Here is a 22,500-nt window from a genome sequence, read left to right on the forward strand (position 1 = left end):
ACATATACCATATAAATATACATATACATATACATATACATATACATATACATATACATATACATATACATATACATATACATACACATACACACACACACACGCACACACAAAACCGTTTGGCTCAGTACACATTGTGGTATCCCCTCTATTCCGTCAGTGTGAATCAAGTAACAAAAGCACATATATGCAAACTCCCAGTGGAATAATTCAGCTGTTGGTCCAAAGTCTACCTCCCCCCAAACCGAATTCACAGTAATCCCTATTTAAAATGTTTGTATGACAACATCGGTGTGCATCAAGTTGTATGTGATGGATGACCTTGGGTATGGTACATGACTCATCCAATGAAAATATAAAGGACATTCATCATTCAAAGGTATAGCTCTTCATATTAAAATGTGCTATACAGTAGAGTGCAGTTAACTGTCGACAGATAAACCAGATGGGAAAGGACACACAACACACAAGCACGCACACACACGCACGACACACGCACGCGCACGCACACACACACACACACACACACACACACACACACACACCACACACACACACACACACACACACACACACACACACACACTACACATACACACACAAAGCAGAAGACCCATCACCATCAGGACCACTTGCCCTCCAGGACTCACTCCCCTTTCCTCAGATCTCTGTTGATAAAAGCTGCATAATAAACATGACGCACTCTGAGGCTCTATTTGGTCCTCGGCCAAAGTTGATCCAGTATGACCCTTACCCCCTCAACCATTAATTTGGCCATCTGTACTATGTGAGGGCTACTCTTATTGTGTTAATAACAGAATATTCCATCGTAAATCCAGTTGTAAACTGTTTGCCCCCGTGGTACTCCTCAATATGTAAAGATGCCGACTTAACTAAAGAAAATGTTATAACGGAGTGTGCACACCAAAAGATTCAATAAAGGGTAAAATAACTCCAAAGCTCTCACAAAAATAATTTATCATACAATCTTGTTAAGTTTTCTTAATGTTTTATTTTTATTGTGCAGCCAAATCAGCATTGTTTTAAATCAGTACTTGAAGATATCCAGGCCCTTTGGATTTGTCGATAGTAAGATGGTCATTCATTGAGAAACCAAAGTCTGTGTGTCACTATCTGACACAGTCAATGTATGCTTTATTCAAGGCGTGGTGACCAACCGATACTTACAACATATCCTGCGTTCGAAAAAAAAATTGTGATCATCAGAAAGATGTGGATTTCTCAACTTGTGTGTGTGTGTGTCTGTGTCCTTTACAGCCTTCACAATGTACACGGTCTAAATAGCAGAAACTGAAAAGCAGTTATTTTTCCTTCAGAATGCAATCATTGCCACTCACTTGAAACCCCAACCTGGCAACACAGTTTGTATGCAGAGGATAACCCTGGGATATGGTAGAGCCTCAGGGTTAGAGCTACACTACTGGAAGCCAGGCCTTAGGTCTGCTACGTCAGTAGACTCTGGATCTTTTGGTACATGTCAGCAACTGGATGAAACCATACTACGTTATAACCGTCTAAGACACTAATGTCCTATTCCATGTTGCATTCAGGTACTGCTACTAATCATCAGGCAGTTCATGAGCTTCCAGAGTACGTCCGCCCAGCCCAGCGAGACCGCCATCAGAACCACAACGGCAGCACATGTCCTGCCCCTGTCCTCTGAACCTCTATTTATTGACCTCCTTCCTTCCAAAGGGAACGGTCATTAAAGGGAGTTGAAGATAAAAACATATGATTGAATATACTGTCATTTCATCAAACTGATTTCAGTGTTCCCTTCCACAGGGGCAGGTATGTATCACGTCCTGCTGAGTTCAGCTGTCAATTACGATCTGGTCACCTCATCAACAATGTTAAAGGTTTCCTAAGCCATTTTCATATTGCAGTTTTGTTAACCATGTTGATGAGTTCGCGATAAGGACGATTAATTAACCACATTCAGAGCTGCTCCACGTCGAAGACTAGTTCACCTGTGTGGCTGGTTCCACATTGAGAACGGGAGGTTTCTGGTGAGTCTTAACCTCTTGGCTGTGTTCAGGCTGCTCTGGGGCATGTTGGCCTTTAAGAGTCCATGGTCAGCCGTCAACCCTGTCGGCAGAATACACTGCAGGGAGACACGAGAGGGTAAACAGAGGCACTGCCTGCACAGATAGCAACATACTTTTGCAGAATATCATCACTGATACACATATGAATGAATGTAAACAAATTAAAATGTCGTATTTCCGTCCTGTGAGCGGAGCATATAGTGGGGGAAAATTGTTGACCGAATACTAGTGTATTTATTTGGAAAACATCATTCCTGTACCAGAAAAAGGCACAGTTGAACACAATGAACGTTTGTGGATGGAAATGAAAACAGGATCTCTCCAGTAACTATGGTTTTCACATAGTTTCAACTGGAAGACTGAAAGGGACTTTTTAAGGAGAATGGGTTGCATCAACCACTTTGTGTGGACGCTGCATCTATGGCCTGCGTCGATTTACAATGGATAGTTATTCAAGGAAACCAAGTTATAATTCTCGCTATCTCCACTGCTCTTATATCAAGTTCGGACTTATAGATATTTTAGACTTGTGTGCAAAAACATCAGTCTTTTCAGTGTCACGTCTTCCAGTGCCTGGATGAAAAGACAGCATTGTGAAGCCGAACACAGGACTGGATAAGAAAGGCTGATGGGAAAATGTGCTTGCCAAAACAGCAAAGATCTTATTCCATTTTCTTGTATCCTATTAGAATTTGGGTTTGCTAAAATTAATTTACAATAACGGCCACGATTAAAAGCCAAAGCCAAATCGTTTTCCTACACAAGGCGAACACAGTCTCCAGCAAATGTTTTCATCATCGCTCATTTTTTCTATCCTCTATATTGCACAGCCTTCCAAGGGAGCTGGCAAAAAAACATTCCGCAATAAAATACTATGTTGTGAAGTTAGTTTGGCCACTCAATAACACTCACTGCTACTCTTCAATCCTCCATCCAACTGATTATGGGTTGGTGCTTAAAGTTGTCTGTGAAGGTTGGTGTTCAAGCAAAACGTGTTTTTTCCTCTTCTTAATCTGAACATGCATGATACCATTGACACATAAATACATGAACACATAAAAAATTAACAAACTCAGTAACCCGTTTGTGTTTAGATTCAGGTATGTTTGATTGGACTGATTGGTTAGAATACATTTTCTTTTACTCTGAGGGGAAATGGAATTACTTTTTATGTAAAGAACTGTGTCTTTGATAGTTTCCGTGAATAGAATAAATACATTTAAGACAAATATAACACAAGTAATTAGAACTTTTGTATAACTAGATTTATGTACCTCCCCTCCTGTGCCACTAGTTTAACCATTGGTTGATAGCCTCCCTGATGTTTCTGTTATCAGAGGTCATGTGCCTCATTCATTCATCTTCACGTTATTTTGACCTCGGCATTGTCTTTGTTATTGATTTCTCCCTACCAGTTTTTATATTTATTTCCTTTCTGTGGAAATTAAGCCGTTTGGTCCATTACAGTGTGCTGTGTTCGCGTTTGCGTGTGTGTGTGTGTGTGTGTGTGTGTGTGTGTGTGTGTGTGTGTGTGTGTGTGTGTGGTGTGTGTGTGTGTGTGTGTGGTGTGTGTGTGTGTGTGTGTGTGTGTGTGTGGTGTGAGGAAAGAGAGAGAGAAGGGACGAGGCAGATGGAGTCACAAGAATACATAATGTTTAATGAAACTGTCATAAATCAGAGATAGTGTACAATGGTTTGTTGTGGTTTTCTATTGAGTTTAATTTTACAACATCATACCTTTGTAAACAGACCAACGACTTGAGTTGTTGCAGGTGTAAATACCCTTCACTAAGCCAGCTGGCAGCTATGAAAACCATCAGCCCTTGGTTTCCTCTTTGTGTGTGTGTGTGTGTGTGTGTGTGTGTGTGTGTGGTGTGTGTGTGTGTGTGTGTGTGTGTGTGTGTGTGCTGTGTGTGTGGTGTGTGTGTGTGTGTGTGTGTGTGTGTGTGTGTGTGTGTGTGTGTGTACATGCAAAATGTAAGGTATTTTGTTGCACTTACATACCAACCATAATTCTACAAAACGTCCAAAATAACAAATATATTCACTGCACTTTTGTGTGTTTGGGTGTGTGTTTGTGTGTGTGTGTGTCAGGGAAAAGAAAATGTAGTGCTGGCAAATGCTAAGTGTTGTGAAGAAAACGTGCCAGGGAATAATCTGCGCCCCCCCCCCCCCCCGCCATCTTCCACATTCTCCTCCTCTCTCCCACCCCCACCCCCCCCCCCCCCAATCCCTTCAGCTAAGCTCTTCATAAAAGCAGGGATAATACTTTTATTTTGATACACAATGACAGCACCCCCGCCGCACACAAACACACACACACACACACACACACACACACACACACACACACACACACACACACACACACACACACTATCCAGCATGTATTCACATCGAAGAACATATCCTCACTGATCGAGACAAAAGTGTGGTCTGACAAACCTGTTTTTTATTTATTTACTTTAGTTACAGTTGCATAATATTGAAATTGTGTTCTCATTGTTAAATGTTGTTTTGCACCCGGTTTTGTTTCATTTATTTATTATGAATAATCCTAATTTAGCATACTACTATATATTTGACAGAAATTTAATATTAGTGTTTTGGCCAACACATTTCACAATTTGGCTTCACCAAACTATTGTTGCCAGAATCTGAGAACAAGTGTAAATGACCAGCCAAACAGTGGAATTTACAATATGCATGTATCCAATAGACATGTGCATAATGCTCTTTATCTAAACAATCTTTAAAAATAATACAAATTCCAATACATATTCCAGTTAAAAAACGGATTGCATTGAGTCACATTTTGTTGCCCAATTAGTATGCTCTAATTGGCCAATCAATTTGTAAATATATACGTCGTTCATCTGGACAAACACCACCACACACACACACACACACACACACACACATACGTGTTGTTGTTGTTGTTATTGTTTATCTTATTCCGCATACAAATAAACGGTTAAAAAATACAAAAGAGGCACTTCAGATACATACTCTAACCCATACCCACAATCACTATATTACAACAATACATCATACAACAGAGCTCATGTTGCACATCATATACCTGAAAAGATCGCTTTACAATTATGTTAGAGACAGTGCCCATTCAAGGAGACTGAGGATCAAAATCTCCCTTTTTAACAGCATGGACAACCCTTGTGTCTTGCACCTTGCATGGCTTGTATTTCAATTTCAAGTACAGCAATTTGAACCAGGAAAAAAAAAATTAGCAAGTAAAAAAAAATCACACACACAAATTCTTTAAAGCACACTTTTGTCACTAGCTAGGAACGCAGCCCAAACTACTGAGTTGTAAGGCTGCAATACAGCTGAAACAGTTCTGGCTGTGCATTTTATGATACAAATGTACAGTAAAAACCAAGCCATCCACACGTCCTGGTAGGAAAAATGTTAACCGAAGGCTACTGTTACCAGGATTACATGGAACGTCCTGCCCTGGTCTTTTGTTGTTGGATTCTAAAAAACACATCATATATATTGTGTTTGTGTATGTGTGTATATACTAGGATATATATGGTAATGTGTGTATGTATATGCATACATACAACCCCAGTGGTGTGCATACATGCATGTTTGTACAATCAAAGCCAAAAAAATAAGTTTAGGTTATGCATGGATAGATTAATGATTAATGAGCCACTTCTTAAAGTGTAATTCCGGGTGGAAATTTAACCAAGGGTCTTTTTTTCGGCATGAAGAATCATAAGATAAGCTTTTTTTCGTTGATAATCGATTATAGAGCTTGCCCCAAATGCCAGGATCAATGTTACAGCCCAAATGCCTTCCATGTTATTGGCTAGCGGCAGTGTGAATGCTTCCAAATCGAACATTTTTAACCACTAATATTGCTCAAAATAGCACCAAACCTCTGCAGTAGCATGACTAGGGTCCCTACACAAAAGACTGTTTCCAGGTCTGTGCCTTACCTGTAGGGCCGTGTTTCCAGGAGGTCCACACAAGTCGAACACCTGCTACCGTAAATAATATAATAGATTAGCCAAAAAATTAACCCTCTTGATACTTGGCTGTTAAACATTTTTGCGCCTCTATTATATTATTTACAGTAGCCGGTAATCGACTTCTTGGACACATGGCCCTACCGGTAAGGCACAGATCTTGAACACAGTCTTTTTGAATAAACTCCCGGTACTCTAACTAATTTGTTGATGCTTTGTATTATGTGTAGGGACCCTAGTCATGCTACTGCCGAGGTTTGGCTTATTTTATGTGTCTTCATGCCGAAAAATACCCTGGGTTCAATTTCCGCTGAAATTACACTTTAATAGAACGGCCAATTGAGAAAACGGATACATGTTGTTTATGCTTACAGGTCCCAGAAAGATAAACCTTATTTAAATTCGTGGCACTGTTGAGAATGGCATCACATGTTAGGATATTGGCCACAAAGGGTTAAGACATTAATTACATCACTGATATTACTTTTCCCTTTCAAATTACCTTAATCTTCACTTTTTTAAGGACAAATTTGTGCTCTGACAAAGAAAATAATTAATAAACATTTTGAAAAACATAAAGATAATATTTTCCACACATTGCCTATGAAACCAGCGATATCTCTATGCGGGAGAGTTTGAATCCTAGGTACGAAGGCCTGCAAAAATAGGAGAAAGATCGGACACAGCGCTTTGAGCAGGAAGACAAAGAGATTGTCAAAAGGTGCGACACAGTTAATACAGTACCATGCACACTGAGCAAACTGCTTGGTGTGCAGTTCACATGAAAGGACCGCGTTCACCTGATACCACACGCACCGCTGAGCAAGTACCAAGCTCCTCTTGACCCTACAGCTGAAAAACACAGCCGCGCTGAGAGGATACCGTGGAGATCACCAGGGATTGTGTCTGCTACCAGCATCTAGGCCTCGCTACACAACATACAGACTTTAAGTCAACGGTATTCACTATCTTTCACAGATATTGCTTTGATAAACCAAACCGAAAAGTTGAAAATAAGATAAACGACGCGTCTATTGTCTATTGCATCCTTCACATAATTAAACAAATGTTAGTGCCTGCATTTAAGGATATTGTTTAGCCTTCCTACTCCCCCACCCACCGCATTTCTCTAAAACAGCTTGTGGTTTCCCCGGTGCAGTGAACCACCAACAAGTTTCTTGGCATTCATTTCAGAGGTTCTGCCTCCGATCTGGACCTGAATGATACCTCCGCCTCCGCCCCTAAATAAATATAAAGGACGAAAAAAGAAGGCAATTTGTCTCCCCGTTCCAAGTGGGATGGTATTCTCTCTCCGAGAGAGACTATACTTCTGGATCTATCAAGATCAAGAGCACCACTAAAAAGGTATTTTTTTGGGTGAAGAGGACATTTACTGGGGCAAAGATAATTGTTGTTTGGCTCAGATGATCATTCTCTAACTCTTTCTCTCTCTCTTTCTATCTCTCTCACTCCTTTCTCTCTCTATCCCTCTCATAATATCTCTATCTCTCTCCATATCTCTCTCTTCACTCCCACTACCAACACACAAACACACACACACCTTTCAATGCGGAAACAAGACTAGTGGCATGGGGGTGGGGAGAGTGTCACGCCTCAGCCCCCTCCCCCCAGCCCCTCGTTTCAACACACCGACGCCCTGACTCCATTCCAGCCGGACCACCACCACCACCACCTCCACCACCACCACCGTGGTCCCAGCCCTTCCCCTCCTCCCCCACACCCTCGAGGCCGGCCAGCAGGCTGGGAGGGCGGGAAAACGGCGGCATACAGTCGGCGCCCGCGTCCCCGGCCCCTCTGCGGTGCTCCGGCGTCGGGGCGGGCGCCCGAATCCCGCTGTTCCCGGCGCCTCCGTCATCGTCGTCGTCGTCGTCTCCACCCCCTCCCCCTCCGCCCCCTGCTGCCCCCCCGCGCCTCTTGGGCTGCGGCCCCCACAGGAAGGCGTGGGCGGGCCGGTAGTGCTGCCGGGCGAAGCGGAGGAGCTGTCGGCGCGTGGCCGGCCGGCGGATGGTGTAGACGTAGTATTCCAGCGCGCTGTGCTGCATGTTGGGCAGGGTGGCGTGGAGCAGCGACTCCTCCAGCATCAGCCGCACCAGCGGGCCCTTGAGGGCCTCGTAGCCCAGCTCGCCCAGGGACTTGAGGATGCGCGTGATGCGGAGATAGTTGTGCTGCGACCTGCAGAGCGGGGAGAGGAGCGAGGAGGGGTAGGCACACGGAGGTCAATGCAGGAGCCTCCGGAGCAGGCCAGCCCACCAGAGAATAAGGGGAGATTGTTGCGAATGGTTCGAAAAAATAGACCTTGCTCAAGGGCACCGATGCAGTGACAAACCACACAAATGATCACCATCTTCGAAATGATGCAAATCGGCGCTATATATAAAGCCCTTTTTGAAAGCACTTGAGACTGCTTAAAAGGCCCACACAGTGCAGAGATAGCACATTACTCCACATAGAGTGACACACCCTCTCACACACACATGATTGCACCCATATTCTTTAGATATTCATAGTGAGGGAGTGAATGGGCTCGTGGGTCTGCGTACGCTTGTGTGTGTGTGCTTGTGTCCGTGCACGTGCGTGAGCGTGCATGTGAGTGCCCTCATGCGTGTCAGGCTCCTTACTCGTTGAGGTGCTGGAAACGGTCCTGCCAGTTGGGACCGCGGGCAACGCTGCCGCTCTTATCCAGTAACCGCACGCCGTAGAATTCCAGCATCAGCGCGTAGGCCGCTAAGAAACGCCGCTTGGCTTCTCGAGTAGTTTGGAATTCCTGGAGGGGGGTGTCGGGAGTGTCAGGAAGAGAGCAATGAAGCATGAAGCACTATGAATTATATATCCTCTAAGACCTCTATACAGCCCTGCGTGTAGATGCTAGTCAAAATGTAGGGTTGTCCGTAGGTTTGAATGTGTGCGTGGCCCGTGTGCGTCTATGTGTGTGTTCGTGTGTGTGTGTGTGTGTGTGTGTGTGTGTGTGTGTGTGTGTGTGTGTGTGTGTGTGTGTGTGTGGGTGGGTGGGTGTGTGTGGTTGTGTGTGTGCATACGTGCATTTGTGTGTCTTACTTTGATCTCGTCCTGAGTCAGTTCTTGTGCGTAGAAGTTAAGCCCTTGTTCCCTTAACGGGAAAAGCCTGATACACACACACACAAAAACACACACACACACACACACAAAGATAAACACAAACAACATGAAGATTGTGAACATTCAGCCTGGAGAGATGGGTGGGTCGGCAGTACATAACGAGAAAACATATAATATTGTGACTTTCAAACAATAATAGGAGTTGGGTTAGAGAAGTAACGCTCTAACACACACATATCTGAGTGTCAGAGCAGAGCTACAAGGGTGATGACTGAGCAACTGCACCATGCTGTGTTAGACCACCAACCATATAACCATATGTTGCCGAATAAGGCCCGCACACACACACACACACACAGACAGTGGGAAACCAACAATGTTTCTCTCTCTATCTCTCTCCCGCACACATAAACACACAGCAATAAAAAAAACAAGGAAAGAAAGAAAGACAGAAAAGAAGAAAGAAAGAGAGAGATGTGACTCACCACTGGATGTAATTGTGGTTGTGCTCCAGTTTATCGTAGTCTCCTCTCCACTTTGTGAGAATCTCCTCTATGTAGATGCCTGTCAGATCACACAAAGGAGTTTGTACTACTTTGAACACACTGTACATGCGTGTGTGTGTGTGTGTTATTCTGTCTTCTGTGGGTTTGCAAAGGTGAATTGTTCAAACTGTGAGAGTGTGCGTATGTGTCTCTGTGTGTGCGGATGTGTGTATGTGTTTGTGTGTGTGTGTGTGGGTGTGTGTGTGTGTGTGTGTGTGTGTGTGTGTGTGTGTGTGTGTGTGTGTGTGTGTGTGTGTGTGTGTGTGTGTGTGTGTGTGTGTGTGTGTGTGTGTGTTTAAACGCTGGATTCATTCTTACTCCGCTGGCCTCTCCTATTCAAACATGATCTTTTGACCAAAATCAAAACAGCCAAATCCCCAAAACCAATACTAGTGAAACATATAATTTGGGCCTGCTTCTCTTTGTGTGTGCGTGTGCGTGTGCGTGTGCGTGTGCGTGGGTGTGTGTGTGTGTGTGTGTGTGTGTGTGTGTGTGTGTGTGTGTGTGTGTGTGTGTGTGTGTGTGTGTGTGTGTGTGTGTGTGTGTGTGTGTGTGTGTGTTTGTGTGTGTGTGTGTGTGTGTGTGTGAGGGGGGGGGGGGGCGGACTCACCATCTGGAATCAGAGGGATCTTGTTCAGGTAAAAGCGCAGGTTGCGGAATTCACTCGGCTGCCTGGACTCTTTGTAGTTCTAAACAGGAGGACGGTAGAAATCATACGTTGTGTCTATAAACGTGTGTATGTGCATGTGTATGTGTGTGTGTTTGTGTTTGTATGTGTATGTGCAAGTGTATGTGCATGCGTATGTGTATGTATGTGTGTTTGTGGGTGCGTGTGTGTTTCTGTGTTTGTATGCGTGTGTGTCTGTGCGTGTGTTCGTGTTTTGTGTGTGTGTGTGTGTGTGTGTGCGTGTGTTCGTGTTTTTGTGTGTGTGTGTGTGTGTGTGTGTGTGTGTGTGTGTGTGTGTGTGTGTGTGTGTGTGTGTGTGTGTGTGTGTGTGTGTGTGTGTGTGTGTGTGTGTGTGTGTGTGTGTGTGTGTGTGTGTGTGTGTGTATGTGTGTTTGTGTGTACCGGGTAGCTGTGTCGGTACTTGTATAGATCTCTGGCAGCGTAGAAGCTCCTCTTCATTTTCGGGGCGGACTGTGGAGATTCTGACAGCTGGAGGGGGGGGGGGGGGGGGGGGGGGGGGGGGGGGGGGGGGGGGGGGGGGGGGGGGGGGGGAGTGAGAGAGAGATAGAGAGAGAGAGAGAGAGAGAGAGAGAGAGAGAGAGAGAGAGAGAGAGAGAGAGAGAGAGAGAGAGAGAGAGAGAGCGAAGGAAGAAACAGAGAAAGCAATAAAGGGAGAATGATCATTTTGACCTCAAGAAGTGCGGGTCCTGATCCCTGAAAGGCTGAGCTGAAAAGCTGAGCCATGCTGGAGCTTAAAGGGGGGTTTGTAAAGCGCTGGCGCCGCACTGTGGGTCAGCCATTTCAGCCAAAATGTTTGACCACAAAAACGATAAAAAGGAGGATATTATACACTACATTTCACTGCCCAGTAAGAAAGATGTGACGATTCATCAATTTTTTGTTTCTGAATTTTGAAACTTAAATAAAGGTTTCATATTAGCTATACACTTCTATCCTAGGCAGTAGACCTTGGCCTACGACCCCCCCCCCCGCCCCCCCCTCCCCCCCTCCCCCCAACGGTTCTCTATTTACTTTACTGACACTGTCTTATAATAGGCAAGCATGTACTCCAGGCCTATTCAACTAGCGGCCCGTGGGCCAAATGCGGCCCCTCTTAATTTTTTTCTGGCCCGCAAGAGGTTGCATGCAAAAAATAAATAAAATAAAGGAGAAACATAGTTGAATGCAAATCAGGTTAATGTGTGTAGCCGGTGATACTAGCCAGTATCAGTACCCCACAATCAGGTACTGGCATCTCTTATTCTGACTCAACCGATACGTTTGAGTCTAGCTTTCCTCATATGAATGCCATCAAGTGCACGTTGCTCCATGACCAATGAGAAGCTGCATGAGTGTCTCGGGATGAGGCAAACAAGGCAGTGCAATCTTTCCCACTGACTCACTGGCTCAAAATGTCTCATATGTATAGTAGTTCTGTTTAGTGATGATTCAAACAACATTCTTTAATTCTAAATACGTGTCCAAAATATGTGAGAACAACATCTTTTATAATGATACGATTAAAAGTGAAGAAGGAAGGAATGCGTCTGACAAGTTTATTCCATGTAGTAGTACTATATATATTAAGTTAACACTACTTTAAGTACGATTTATTTGTAGCGATTCATTCACGTAGTTTTACTCTGTGTGGCCCATGGACCCCCAGTGGTTTTCCTTTTCGGCCCACTTGATGTAGGTGTAAGGACGTTGAATAGCCCTGATGTACTCCATCTTCTTAGAAGATTTCCTGATTTCCTTAGTTTGTTATAACTAAGCATAGTTATAACAACCGCCACCATTCACAGTAAAAAACACCATTCAGTATGTGGTGACATTGTGGGGTTGCAATAGGCCGGTTACAGCGCGTCTATAGACACACGCAGTTCACTCTCAGCTGGGTCTGCTGATCATGAGTCAGTCAGCGAGCACGCTCAGCCGTCCGCCACACGCTGCTTTCTAATAAGTGAACGACGACGTGCTTAATCCGTTGTGCAATAATCCTCGGTGTAGCCTACCTGCAGGGACATGTCGCCGGGGTCGACCGAGCATCGACCCATCTCGGCCGGACCGACAGACCCGGAGATGCCGCTGCCTTCTGCAGCCTCCACCGGCGGGTCGTCGCTCTCCGAGTCCGACCCCCACGTCGAGTCGCATTCCTCCACTGTGCTCGGCTCCTTGTAACGCCAACTGCCCATCCGATTTCCCATTTAAAAGAAATCCCTAAAACTACGCAACGCCACAATTCGATAATCTCAACGTCCCGCTCGGGTTGTGTGTGTCCTCCTCTCCTCCGTCCTCGCTGGAGCCTACATCGTTTTAATCTGCCGCACGAGTTTCCGTGTTTCACAGCCGAGCTGCGAGCTGCTACCTCGGCCTGCCCTAGCGAAGCGGGGCTTTTCACTGGCAGAGAAAAGGGGAGGTGGGGGGGTTCAACCACGGCGGCTACGCGCCCGTTTACGCGACTTGCACGTGGCCCCAATGAGCTTCTTGCACATAACCCCTGGTGACAGCAGCATCAGGACCCGAGCGGTCACGTGGTAAGCCTGCCAGCGGGACAGAAAAAGGTTACCAGTAATCTCCACCCGGACCGGATATCATCAATGTCACAAGAACACGCTCACTTGCAACCAGAAACACACAAGCGCGAGAACACGCACACTAGCACGCACGCACTCACTCATACATACATACACACACATAAACACAGACGCTGAAGCAGCAAAGGAAACCTAGACGAATAAGTGGGCTGGGCCAAGTTGTTACAACACCAATTGTCACTTAGGGGAAGCGGAACTACAACGCAGTAGGCGGTCTGATATTTTCTTGGACTGCAACGGACGTGTGTCTTGTGTGTCTTGTTCGATTGAAGGAAGTTGTCGATTAGGCTACACGATATAGTTTCAACTTGCCCATTGCATCTCACATAGCTCAACGTCTATGCCCATCATCATGTTCTCAGCATAGTACTTAGAAGCGGACCTTTCCCCCCCCCCCCCTGTGTTTTGCAGGTGTTAGTTTCTCTTGTGATTTAAAGAGGCACTAGCTTGGGCAAACCCCTGAATTACGTGTTTCACAAAAACTTCCTGAACTGACTTTCTGTTTCAATAATGATCACGATCACTTTGGGTAGTAAATGATTAGTTACAATTAACTAGAATGACTAGAATGCTAGATGGTGTGTGTGTGTGTGTGTGTGTGTGTGTGTGTGTGTGTGTGTGTGTGTGTGTGTGTGTGTGTGTGTGTGTGTGTGTGTGTGTGTGTGTGTGTGTGTGTGTGTGTGTGTGTGTGTGTGTGTGTGTGTGTGTGTGTGTGTGTGTGTGTGTGTGTGTGTGTGTAGAAACGCTGGTGCAACCACTGGCAAGATGAATTAATATTACATGCATGAATTTTGATCCACCCTGAAGTCCCAGATGCAGAAGGCGGTCTTGATCCACAATATTGTTTTGAGACCTGTGTTGTTCCCTCAGGACCGAACCCCTTCCAGTCCCCCATGTACGGGGGCCCACTAATCCCAAGACGATCATCCAGGAGGGGCTTAACCCTGTAGATCTGCCCTCTATCTACCCCCCGGGGGGTGGAGGGGCCTGGTTTCAGGACCTAAAGGAATCTTCTTCACAGGTTGGACTCAGCATGTAGCGTGAGGTCCGGCGCTCCGTCGATGCGTTGACAATGACCCCGCATTCAACATGTGGTTTTCTGTTTATTATCGTCTGTATTGATTTATTTTTTAAACATACTGCCCATGCAACCCCAATCGTATTGATCCTATTGATCACATGAAAACCCCTACACGTCTTCTGGTCATCAACATGTTGTGTACATATTCATCGGCACACCTCAACTTGATGTATAGATATTTAATATTTATATCCTTTATTGTCCATTCATAGTCTCCCTTAGTCTATACCCTCCAAGATATGTTTGCGATATTCCCCTATTTTTACATCATCTGGACCGCAGCCAGTCTTTTGTTTTTGACCTGGCGCTGACCCGTAAGCGCTCTAGCTCGGGGTAGTGGTAAGATCCTGTGGGGAGGGGGGGGGGGGGGGTTCCCTGAAGTGTTTTAGGGAAACCAAACAGAAGAATTCCTGGCCCACTGGGCCGTAGCCCAGGCTTCAGTCTGTTTCCCCAGCACTCATATTGCAGCCCGCACACAGGGAGGCGGCTGACTGGAACGGCTCGGGTAAACCCTGGAAACAGGAATCAATAGACACACACAATCTCAAGATCCAAAAGCAGTCTTTACTAGAAAAATGGTTCTGCGTTACGGGTGATCGGTCAGGGGATCAGGCAATTAAATAGACATGGAGAAAAAAAAGGTGACATCAGGTAAAACAAGCGGAAATCTAAAACCAGGAACACACAACACAAGGGGAAGCTGTAATGGCTGACTGGCAGACAGAGAGAGGGGAAAACACACAGACTAAAACACTAGTAAGGGGAGGATAAGGAGGGACAGGGGAAGGGGGGCAGACAATGAGAGAGGCGGGGAAACAAGCAAGTTATCTGACACAAGAAGAGTTGTGAGACACAAGGGATACATAGATTCTACGCTGTTGGCCTCTAGATCGTATAGCATCACTGCCATATCTGAGAGGCAAAGACTTGCCTGTAAACTAATACAAAACAGGGGAGTTGCAGTTTTAAGCACTTAATCATTTCAGTTCTCAACCAATTTTAACAATTCATTTTTCTATCCGAGGGTTTACAATCTTCGTGGTGTTAAAAAAATAATCATGTACATCTATTTTACATTTTATTTATAATTTGATTTAATATGAATTTAAAACCGACTCATCGAAATAAGTTCAGAAATGTAAGCATTGTAGTGCTTTCTCTACAGAAAAACCGTAACCCCCTAATCATTGTTATTTGTTTGCAGGAAAGTCTTCAAGAATTGAAGAATTGCAACAACGGGACATTGCAGTCAATGTGGCGTCTATGTATGTATGACTATGAGTAAAAGGTAAAACAGAAAATAAAATAATCAAAAAGCAATAAAAAACATAACCTAAGGAGCAGGGTGTGATGTCCCAATGTGTGTGATGCTTCTAAACATCACACATTTCAACAAGGTTTAAACCTTTAATTGGAAACAGTAAATAAAATTGAGGCTAGCCTACGTTTCAATAACACATTTTCAGCAGATTAAAACAAGTACAAACTGGTCTCACTGTGAATCTGTCAGGGACATTGATAGCTTAAAATAGTAAGGAGTTGGGTGAGTTTATGTTTTCACTCCCTCTACCGCATTAAAGAAATATATAGCCTGCTAAATGCTGTAATGACCTTCAGCAAACGAGGACAGGTGGAATGGATGTATCTCATATACCACGGCCAGGAAAAATCCTGTGGCGGCCGACCGGCCGTTCACCGCTAGCTTACCTGAGCTTAAATAACCCCATGATTCATTACGTATGAGAAGTTAACAAGACAGCAAAAAATGGAGAACTCCCCTTCAAAATACTGAACAATAAAATCTCCCTGAAAAAAGTAATCCTTTTAATGGCGTTCCACCCACCTATTTCCCCTGGTTAACTGACAAGGTTAAACTAGCTTAAAAACACATATGAAATGTGTTGACGCAGTTGCCAAGTATCAAGTAATTATTCGCTGAGAATCTTCTGGCAAAGCATTTTTGTCATGTTTCCAATATTTATTCAGTTTTGTAATTCTTATGTTATATATAAGAAGAAAGCTCTTCTGTTGCCTGGTTGTTATATGATCTTTTCCATCTAATGAAGTAGTGAGTCATTTTAGATTCTGTAAGTAACTTTTACACAAAATAAATGGCTGTAGCGTACAGATTTTTATTCTTGGATTAGTGCAATTTCCCATTAAAGATTATCTTTGAGTTCAGTTTAAATGACCATCGCCTGTAGCTGAGTAAGCAAGGGTTGGAATCTGCTTAAAAATTGACATATTGGTCAGCTGGAGTAAAAATGTGGATGAGATGAATTATGAATGAAAAGCAAGACCAATGCGTGGTGAGAGGGAAGGTATTACCGCTCAATGTTTCTATTTCTTGGCTCGATCCAAACCTCTACCCTCTAAAAAATAGTTGCTATTTATGTTTTTTTACTTGTATTCACCCTTTTGAAAAAAGTCAATAATGCAATCGCCATGCTGGTTATAATGTAATTATCCACACAAACAGTTGGTTATTATTCAATGATACATGATAAAGTAATCGTTTTACACTACAGGTAGTTCCGACTGAGCAACCTAACAGACAGACCTTTAGACATGATCAAATGAGCATGTCAGCACACTGTGCTCAAATGTAAAATGCGTCATCACTATGATATTACTTCACCATTGATAAACCAAAGGCCTAGATTAAAAATGCATGTTGAGTTTGCAAACGTAGTAGCAAATTCTCTCCATGAAATATTAATTCTGATTGGGAAATTCCATGAACTCAATAAAGCATTAGCTCATGTTGGCTGGCTGACTACAGCAGGGGCTTGAAGTGTCTCTTTTGTAAGGCTGTTACTGAGGTATTCCCACTGTCTGCAGTAGTAAATTGTCATTGTGTTGATTAGGAGTCTATGGACGTGTCTAATTGTTTTACGGCTCTTAATAAGAATCACTGTGAATTGTATCTCAGTTTCCTTGGGATGCCAATAACAAAGAGGTCTTAATTTGACAGTGAAAATTGCTCCACAATTTGAATTATGTAGTTATGTTTTATGACTTTGATCACAATATTAAAGGTGCACTGTGTATAATCTTGAGGCATCCAGGAGAAAGGACTTGGAATAAATGTAACCCAATATTCAAGTACGTTATAATTAGTGTATAGTGTATACGCTGTATATTGTATTTTCTTTACCTTAGAATAAGCCCTTTATATATACATACAGGTAGAGGGTCCTCTTCTATTCAAACCTCCATGTTTCAGACCCATGTACCTACAGTAGCCCAGAATGGACAAACAGCTTTCAATTTAAAAAATGCTTTATCACTAAGAAGGAATGGGTTGTGTTATTCCCATTTGTGATACTTTTTTGTTTACGTTTTGTATGAGCGTTATAATAAGCAATGTTGTTAAATAAATATATTAACTGCCAAGGAATGGCAGATAGAAGATAAGGGGTATTATGACAAGTGGATGTGTATGGCGACACATTAGTGCCATAATTCACTAATGTGATAAAAGATGCATTCGGGCGTATTATATTATTCCACACGCGTCGATATTAAAGGCACCCAGTGCAACTTTCGAGGCTTAAAAATAAACATTCAATTTGTAGTCTTTTTTACACGTAGTAAGTTTCAATAACTCCATACCATTACATATCGACATTCAAGGAGCAAAGATGAGACGTCGTTGTGTGGTGAGAACTGATAGAAAATCGTAAACAACAACAATCGCCGGTGGGGAGAAGCCATTTTTCCATTGACTGGAAGCCTGCTTTATTTATTGTAGGTTACAAAAAATAAAGAAAATGGCGGCATTGTTGTTGTTATCGATTTTCTATCAGTTCTCACCACACAATGACGTCTCATCTTTGCTGCTTGAATGTCGGTATGTAATGGTATGGAGTTATTGAAACTTACTACGTGTAAAAAAGACTACAAATTGAATGTTTATTTTTAAGCCTCGAAAGTTGCACTGGGTGCCTTTAATATCTACGCGTGTGGAATAATATAATACGCCCGAATGCATCTTTTATCACATTAGTGAATTATGGCACTAATGTGTCGCCATAGATGTGCATCCTTTAATTCATACATGTTTTGCACGTTGATAATGACCCGAAATAGAATAAAAACGACACAATATAAAATGTAGCGAAGCAACATTTTTATTGAAACGTATCAGGAGAACACAGTTTGTAAAACAACATCAATTTGATATTTGCAGGCAAGGTTGTTGGTCTTTGCAGCGATAGAGTCGGTTGATCCTCAGGATGTCATTCTTGGTCATTCCCCTGCTCTGGCCAATCCGAACACGGGAGTTTGGGATGGGGGTGATGCTGTCTCGTCCATTTATGGAGAAGGCTCTTCTGCCGTAGTGCATGATGGAGGTGTAATCGTAGGGGGTGTTCAGGTTGTTGGTGTTCTTCTTCTTGAAGTTGAATGCATTGCGTCGATTGATGTTCCTCCAGTTGATCCTGACGTACTGGTCACGGTCACTCCTCGTCTGCTCGTGGTTGAAGCCCAGAGCGTGGTTCAACTCGTGCTGCATGGTGCCGTAGTTCATGCATCCCGATCTCCTGAGAGAGAGTACCTGCCTGCCTCCTGTCCTGCCCAGAGAGGAGTAGCATCCACCTCCGCTCTGAACGCTGATGTGGTCGTACTGGTTCTGGCGGGGCACGAAGCGGATGCAGGTGGTCCGGTGGAAGGACTGCATGGCGCTCACAATTCGTGACCTCTCCGCGGAGGTGTAGGCTCTGCTCACTGTGTAGGGAATGGTCACAAGGCCATTGGAGGATTTTTTCCAAAGGCAGTTGTTTCTAAAACACTTCAAGGCGTTTCTGGTTGTTGGTAGAAGCAAGTCTCCCTCCAGCAGGATCTCATTGGAGCCGTTGTTGGAGATTAGAATCCTGGTACTGATATCCATGTCCTCATTGTCTTCTAGGACATCATCGACACTTTCTTCCCCCACCAGAGGTTGAGCCTGGGAGAGGTCTCCCTCCAGCAGGATCTCATTGAAGTCGTTGTTGGAGGTCAGAATCTCTGTGAGGATATCCATGTCCTCATTGTCTTCTAGGACATCAGACACACTTTCTTCCCTCACCAGAGGTTGAGCCTGACAGAGACCCAGCAAGAGCAGGAGGAGGCTGAGACAGGTCTTCATCTTCTGGGTCTCTCTGGTTGTTTCTGGAATCTGGCACGGGAGCTTCTCTGGATGTCTGCAACGGAGAGACACCTTCAGGTTTGTTTGTCGGTCTGATCGGACCAGAGCTCTGCAGGTGTGTATATTGGAGGATTTAGGGTTGTGGTGCAGATTCTAAGGACTAAATAAACCTTTTAAGGGTGGACTCAAGCGACCAACCTATCTTTTCAACACTCTCTGTTATTCAAAGGCTTTGAGAGGAGGGGAGGGACATTACTGAATCAACGTTAACAAAATATAAAGAAAAATAAAATAGCATTTCGATTTTGAGTTAACATGTTAATGCAGAATTCTACGCCACACACTGACGTATCGTCTTTCTTTACCGACTTTATACCACTATCCTAACTACAGGCATGCTTTTCTAATTTATACATTGAGGGAGAAGTGATTGGTACTGAATCAGGACTTCCAAATTATGCACTTTACTTTCAAACAGCAACAATTCTTGTTGGACATTCATGCAATACATGCTTTATTGAATAGCACACAATTCGGACAAAGCACGCAAAGCATGATGATGCCTTTACCCTCCAGGCTATTCTTCCGTCATTACTGCCACGACGGCTATGCGTGCCTCCTTCTGCAAGCAACCATCACTGAAGTATACCCCAGTAGCGTAGCCAGGAGTTTTCAACAGCGTATGTGTAATAAAATGTAACAAAATGAGTGAAAAACGTACCCAGATAAACCCAGCCTGTACCCCAAAACATTAATTCTGAAGAACATACTCAAAATAACAATTCAATGTGTGCATGCTGGATGTGGCTGGGTCCAACTCAGAGAGAGCTGAGGCGCTAGGGCAAGGGTGGGCCAGATGTTAATAACAGTTGCACTGGCCCATGCTGGCCCTTATGTGTCTATGTACCTGGCGTGCAGGTAGCCGTGAAGTTAGCCAAACAGACCGGTAAGCCATTACAGTCCCGCAACCAATTGGAACAGATTATTGCAAACCTGCGACAGCCACAGGTGCCAGACCTTTTTACTTTTTTCAAAACATTGGAACAATTGATTGCTGTCGGGATGTAAAGACAAATAAAAAAATTATGTCAAATAAAGCTTCTAAAATAAATACCCAATTCTAGCTTTAAAGCGCTGCTACATCGATACATCTTCCTGACTTTTTTTTACTCTGGGCATTGATTGGATGAAATAGTTGTGCTTGAATATGTATCTGTTGCTAACATAATGCTTCATCCAACAGAGTAAAGCATGTATTGTATGAATGTCCAAAAATAATTATTGCTGTTTGAAAGTCAGGTGCATCATTTTCAAGTCCTGATTCAGAACCAAACACTTGTGTTTGCTCCTCAATGTATAAAAGTAGAAAATTACACCTTTAGTTAGGATAGTGATATGAAGTCGGTAAACATGTTAATGTCAGAGTGCGGCGTAGAATTCTGCATTATCAAGTTATTTAAAAACTTAAAATGCTATTTGAGTTCATTATTTTTTTTCTTGCGTAAACATTGTCTCAGTAATGTCCCTCCCCTCCTCTCAAAGCCTTTGAATAACAGACAGTGTTGAAAAGATAGGTTGGTCGCTTGAGTCCACCCTTAAAAGGTTTATTTAGTCCTTAATTTCTGCACCACAACCCTAAATCCTCCAACAGACACACCTGCAGAGGAACATATAAAAGCTCTGGTCCGATCAGACGGTCAACAAACCTTATGGAGTCTCTCCGTTGAAGACGTCCAGAGAAGCTCCGGTGCCAGTGTCCAGAAACAACCAGACAGACCCAGAAGATGAAGACCTGTCTCAGCCTCCTCCTGCTCTTGCTGGGCCCCTGCCAGGCTCAACCTCCGGTGGGGGAAGAAAGTGTGGCCGATGTCCTAGAAGACAATGAGGACATGGATATCATCACAGAGATTCTGACCTCCAACAACGACCCCAATGAGATCCTGCAGAAGGGAGACCTCTCCCAGGCTCAACCTCCGGTGGGGGAAGAAAGTGTGGCCGATGTCCTAGAAGACAATGAGGACATGGATATCATCACAGACATTCTGATCTCAAACAACGACTCTAATGGGATCCTGCTTGAGGGAGACCTCTCCCAGGATCAACCCATGGTGGGGGAAGAAAGTGTTGATGATATTCTAGAAGACAATGAGGACATGGATATCAGCACCAGGATTCTGATCACCAACAACGGCTCCAATGAGATCCTGCTGGAGGGAGACTTGCTTCTCCCAACAACCAGAAACGCCATGAAGTGTTTTAGAAACAACTGCCTGTGGAAAAAATCCTCCAATGGCCTTGTGACCATTCCCTACACAGTGAGCAGAGCCTACACCTCCGCAGAGAGGTCACGAATTGTGAGCGCCATGCAGTCCTTCCACCAGACCACCTGCATCCGCTTCGTGCCCCGCCAGAACCAGTACGACCACATCAGCGTTCAGAGCAGAGGTGGATGCTACTCCTCTCTGGGCAGGACAGGAGGCAGGCAGGTACTCTCTCTCAGGAGATCGGGATGCATGAACTACGGCATCATGCAACACGAGCTGAACCACGCTCTGGGCTTCAACCACGAGCAGACCAGGAGTGACCGTGACCAGTACGTCAGGATCAACTGGAAGAACATCAATCAACGCAATGCATACAACTTCAAGAAGAAGAACACCAACAACCTGAACACCCCCTACGATTACACCTCCATCATGCACTACAGCAGAAGAGCCTTCTCCATAAATGGACGAGACAGCATCACCCCCATCCCAAACTCCCGTGTTCGGATTGGCCAGAGAAAGGGAATGACCAAGAATGACATCCTGAGGATCAACCGACTCTATTGCGTGGTAAAACCACCAACCGTTTGCCTGCAAACATCAAATTGATGTTGTTTCTCACCAAAATATGTTCTCCTGATATGTTTCATTAAAAATGTCGCTTCACTGCAATTCATTTGTGTAGTTGTCATTTCTTATTTTAGTTTGGGTGAGTATCAACATAAACCACAGTTTATGTTGATAATAACAGCTTTATATAAACATCTTTGATGAAATGGACCTATTATCATGCCCAGCACAAGATGATGTTGTGCTTCTAACCACACAGACTACAAGATGATAATGTGATTTTAATTACATACTAGTAGTAACAAAAACATGAATATTGTTACAATTGTTTTAAAAAGGTATCTGAATGCTAACTCAATCAAAGGGATACGAGTGCCCAAGTTGGTCCTAATCGTTGAGATTATGACTGAATCTATAGAGGGGCGCTCATGTCCTATATATTCATTATGCTATAGGCATAATATAGGCATAGGCATTAAACCGAGCAA

At 43.9% G+C, this 22,500-nt stretch overlaps 3 protein-coding genes across 3 annotated transcripts in view; 1 reads left to right on the forward strand and 2 right to left on the reverse strand.

Moving 5' to 3' along the window:
- Window positions 1-1,987: 1,987 nt before the first annotated feature.
- LOC130405034 (opioid growth factor receptor-like protein 1) lies at window positions 1,988-13,047 on the reverse strand. The gene is made up of 8 exons (XM_056609988.1): window positions 12,388-13,047; window positions 10,775-10,861; window positions 10,316-10,394; window positions 9,646-9,724; window positions 9,140-9,206; window positions 8,704-8,849; window positions 7,806-8,257; window positions 1,988-2,109 (listed from the first exon to the last, which is right to left on the reverse strand). Exons 1-8 carry the CDS (start codon window positions 12,577-12,579, stop codon window positions 1,988-1,990), a joined length of 1,224 nt encoding a protein of 407 aa, XP_056465963.1. The 5' UTR covers window positions 12,580-13,047.
- A 5,177-nt stretch (window positions 13,048-18,224) lies between these two features.
- LOC130405035 (high choriolytic enzyme 1-like) lies at window positions 18,225-19,178 on the reverse strand. The gene has a single exon (XM_056609989.1). The coding sequence runs from the start codon at window positions 19,176-19,178 to the stop codon at window positions 18,225-18,227; it is 954 nt and encodes a 317-aa protein (XP_056465964.1).
- A 1,784-nt stretch (window positions 19,179-20,962) lies between these two features.
- LOC130405036 (high choriolytic enzyme 1-like) overlaps window positions 20,963-22,500 on the forward strand; it is a 10,449-nt gene continuing 8,911 nt past the window's right edge. Inside the window, exons 1-2 of the mRNA XM_056609990.1 lie at window positions 20,963-21,142; window positions 21,275-22,012. Of these exons, the coding sequence (XP_056465965.1) occupies window positions 20,963-21,142; window positions 21,275-22,012 (918 nt within the window). The remainder of the gene's footprint in view (window positions 21,143-21,274; window positions 22,013-22,500) is intronic.

The sequence above is a fragment of the Gadus chalcogrammus genome, chromosome 15, assembly GCF_026213295.1.
Source record: "Gadus chalcogrammus isolate NIFS_2021 chromosome 15, NIFS_Gcha_1.0, whole genome shotgun sequence".
Taxonomy (NCBI): domain Eukaryota; kingdom Metazoa; phylum Chordata; class Actinopteri; order Gadiformes; family Gadidae; genus Gadus; species Gadus chalcogrammus.

What these genes read in the sequence shown, in the direction of transcription:
- LOC130405034 (XM_056609988.1), bottom strand. Translation starts at nt 12,579, where the DNA reads ATGGGAAATCGGATGGGCAGTTGGCGTTACAAGGAGCCGAGCACAGTG. An exon ending in CCGGCGACATGTCCCTGCAG is followed by an intron (nt 10,862 to 12,387) that starts GTAGGCTACACC and finishes CCCCCCCTCCAG; the next exon opens with CTGTCAGAATCTCCACAGTC. An exon ending in AGTACCGACACAGCTACCCG is followed by an intron (nt 10,395 to 10,774) that starts GTACACACAAAC and finishes CCTCCTGTTTAG; the next exon opens with AACTACAAAGAGTCCAGGCA.
- LOC130405035 (XM_056609989.1), bottom strand. Translation starts at nt 19,178, where the DNA reads ATGAAGACCTGTCTCAGCCTCCTCCTGCTCTTGCTGGGTCTCTGTCAG.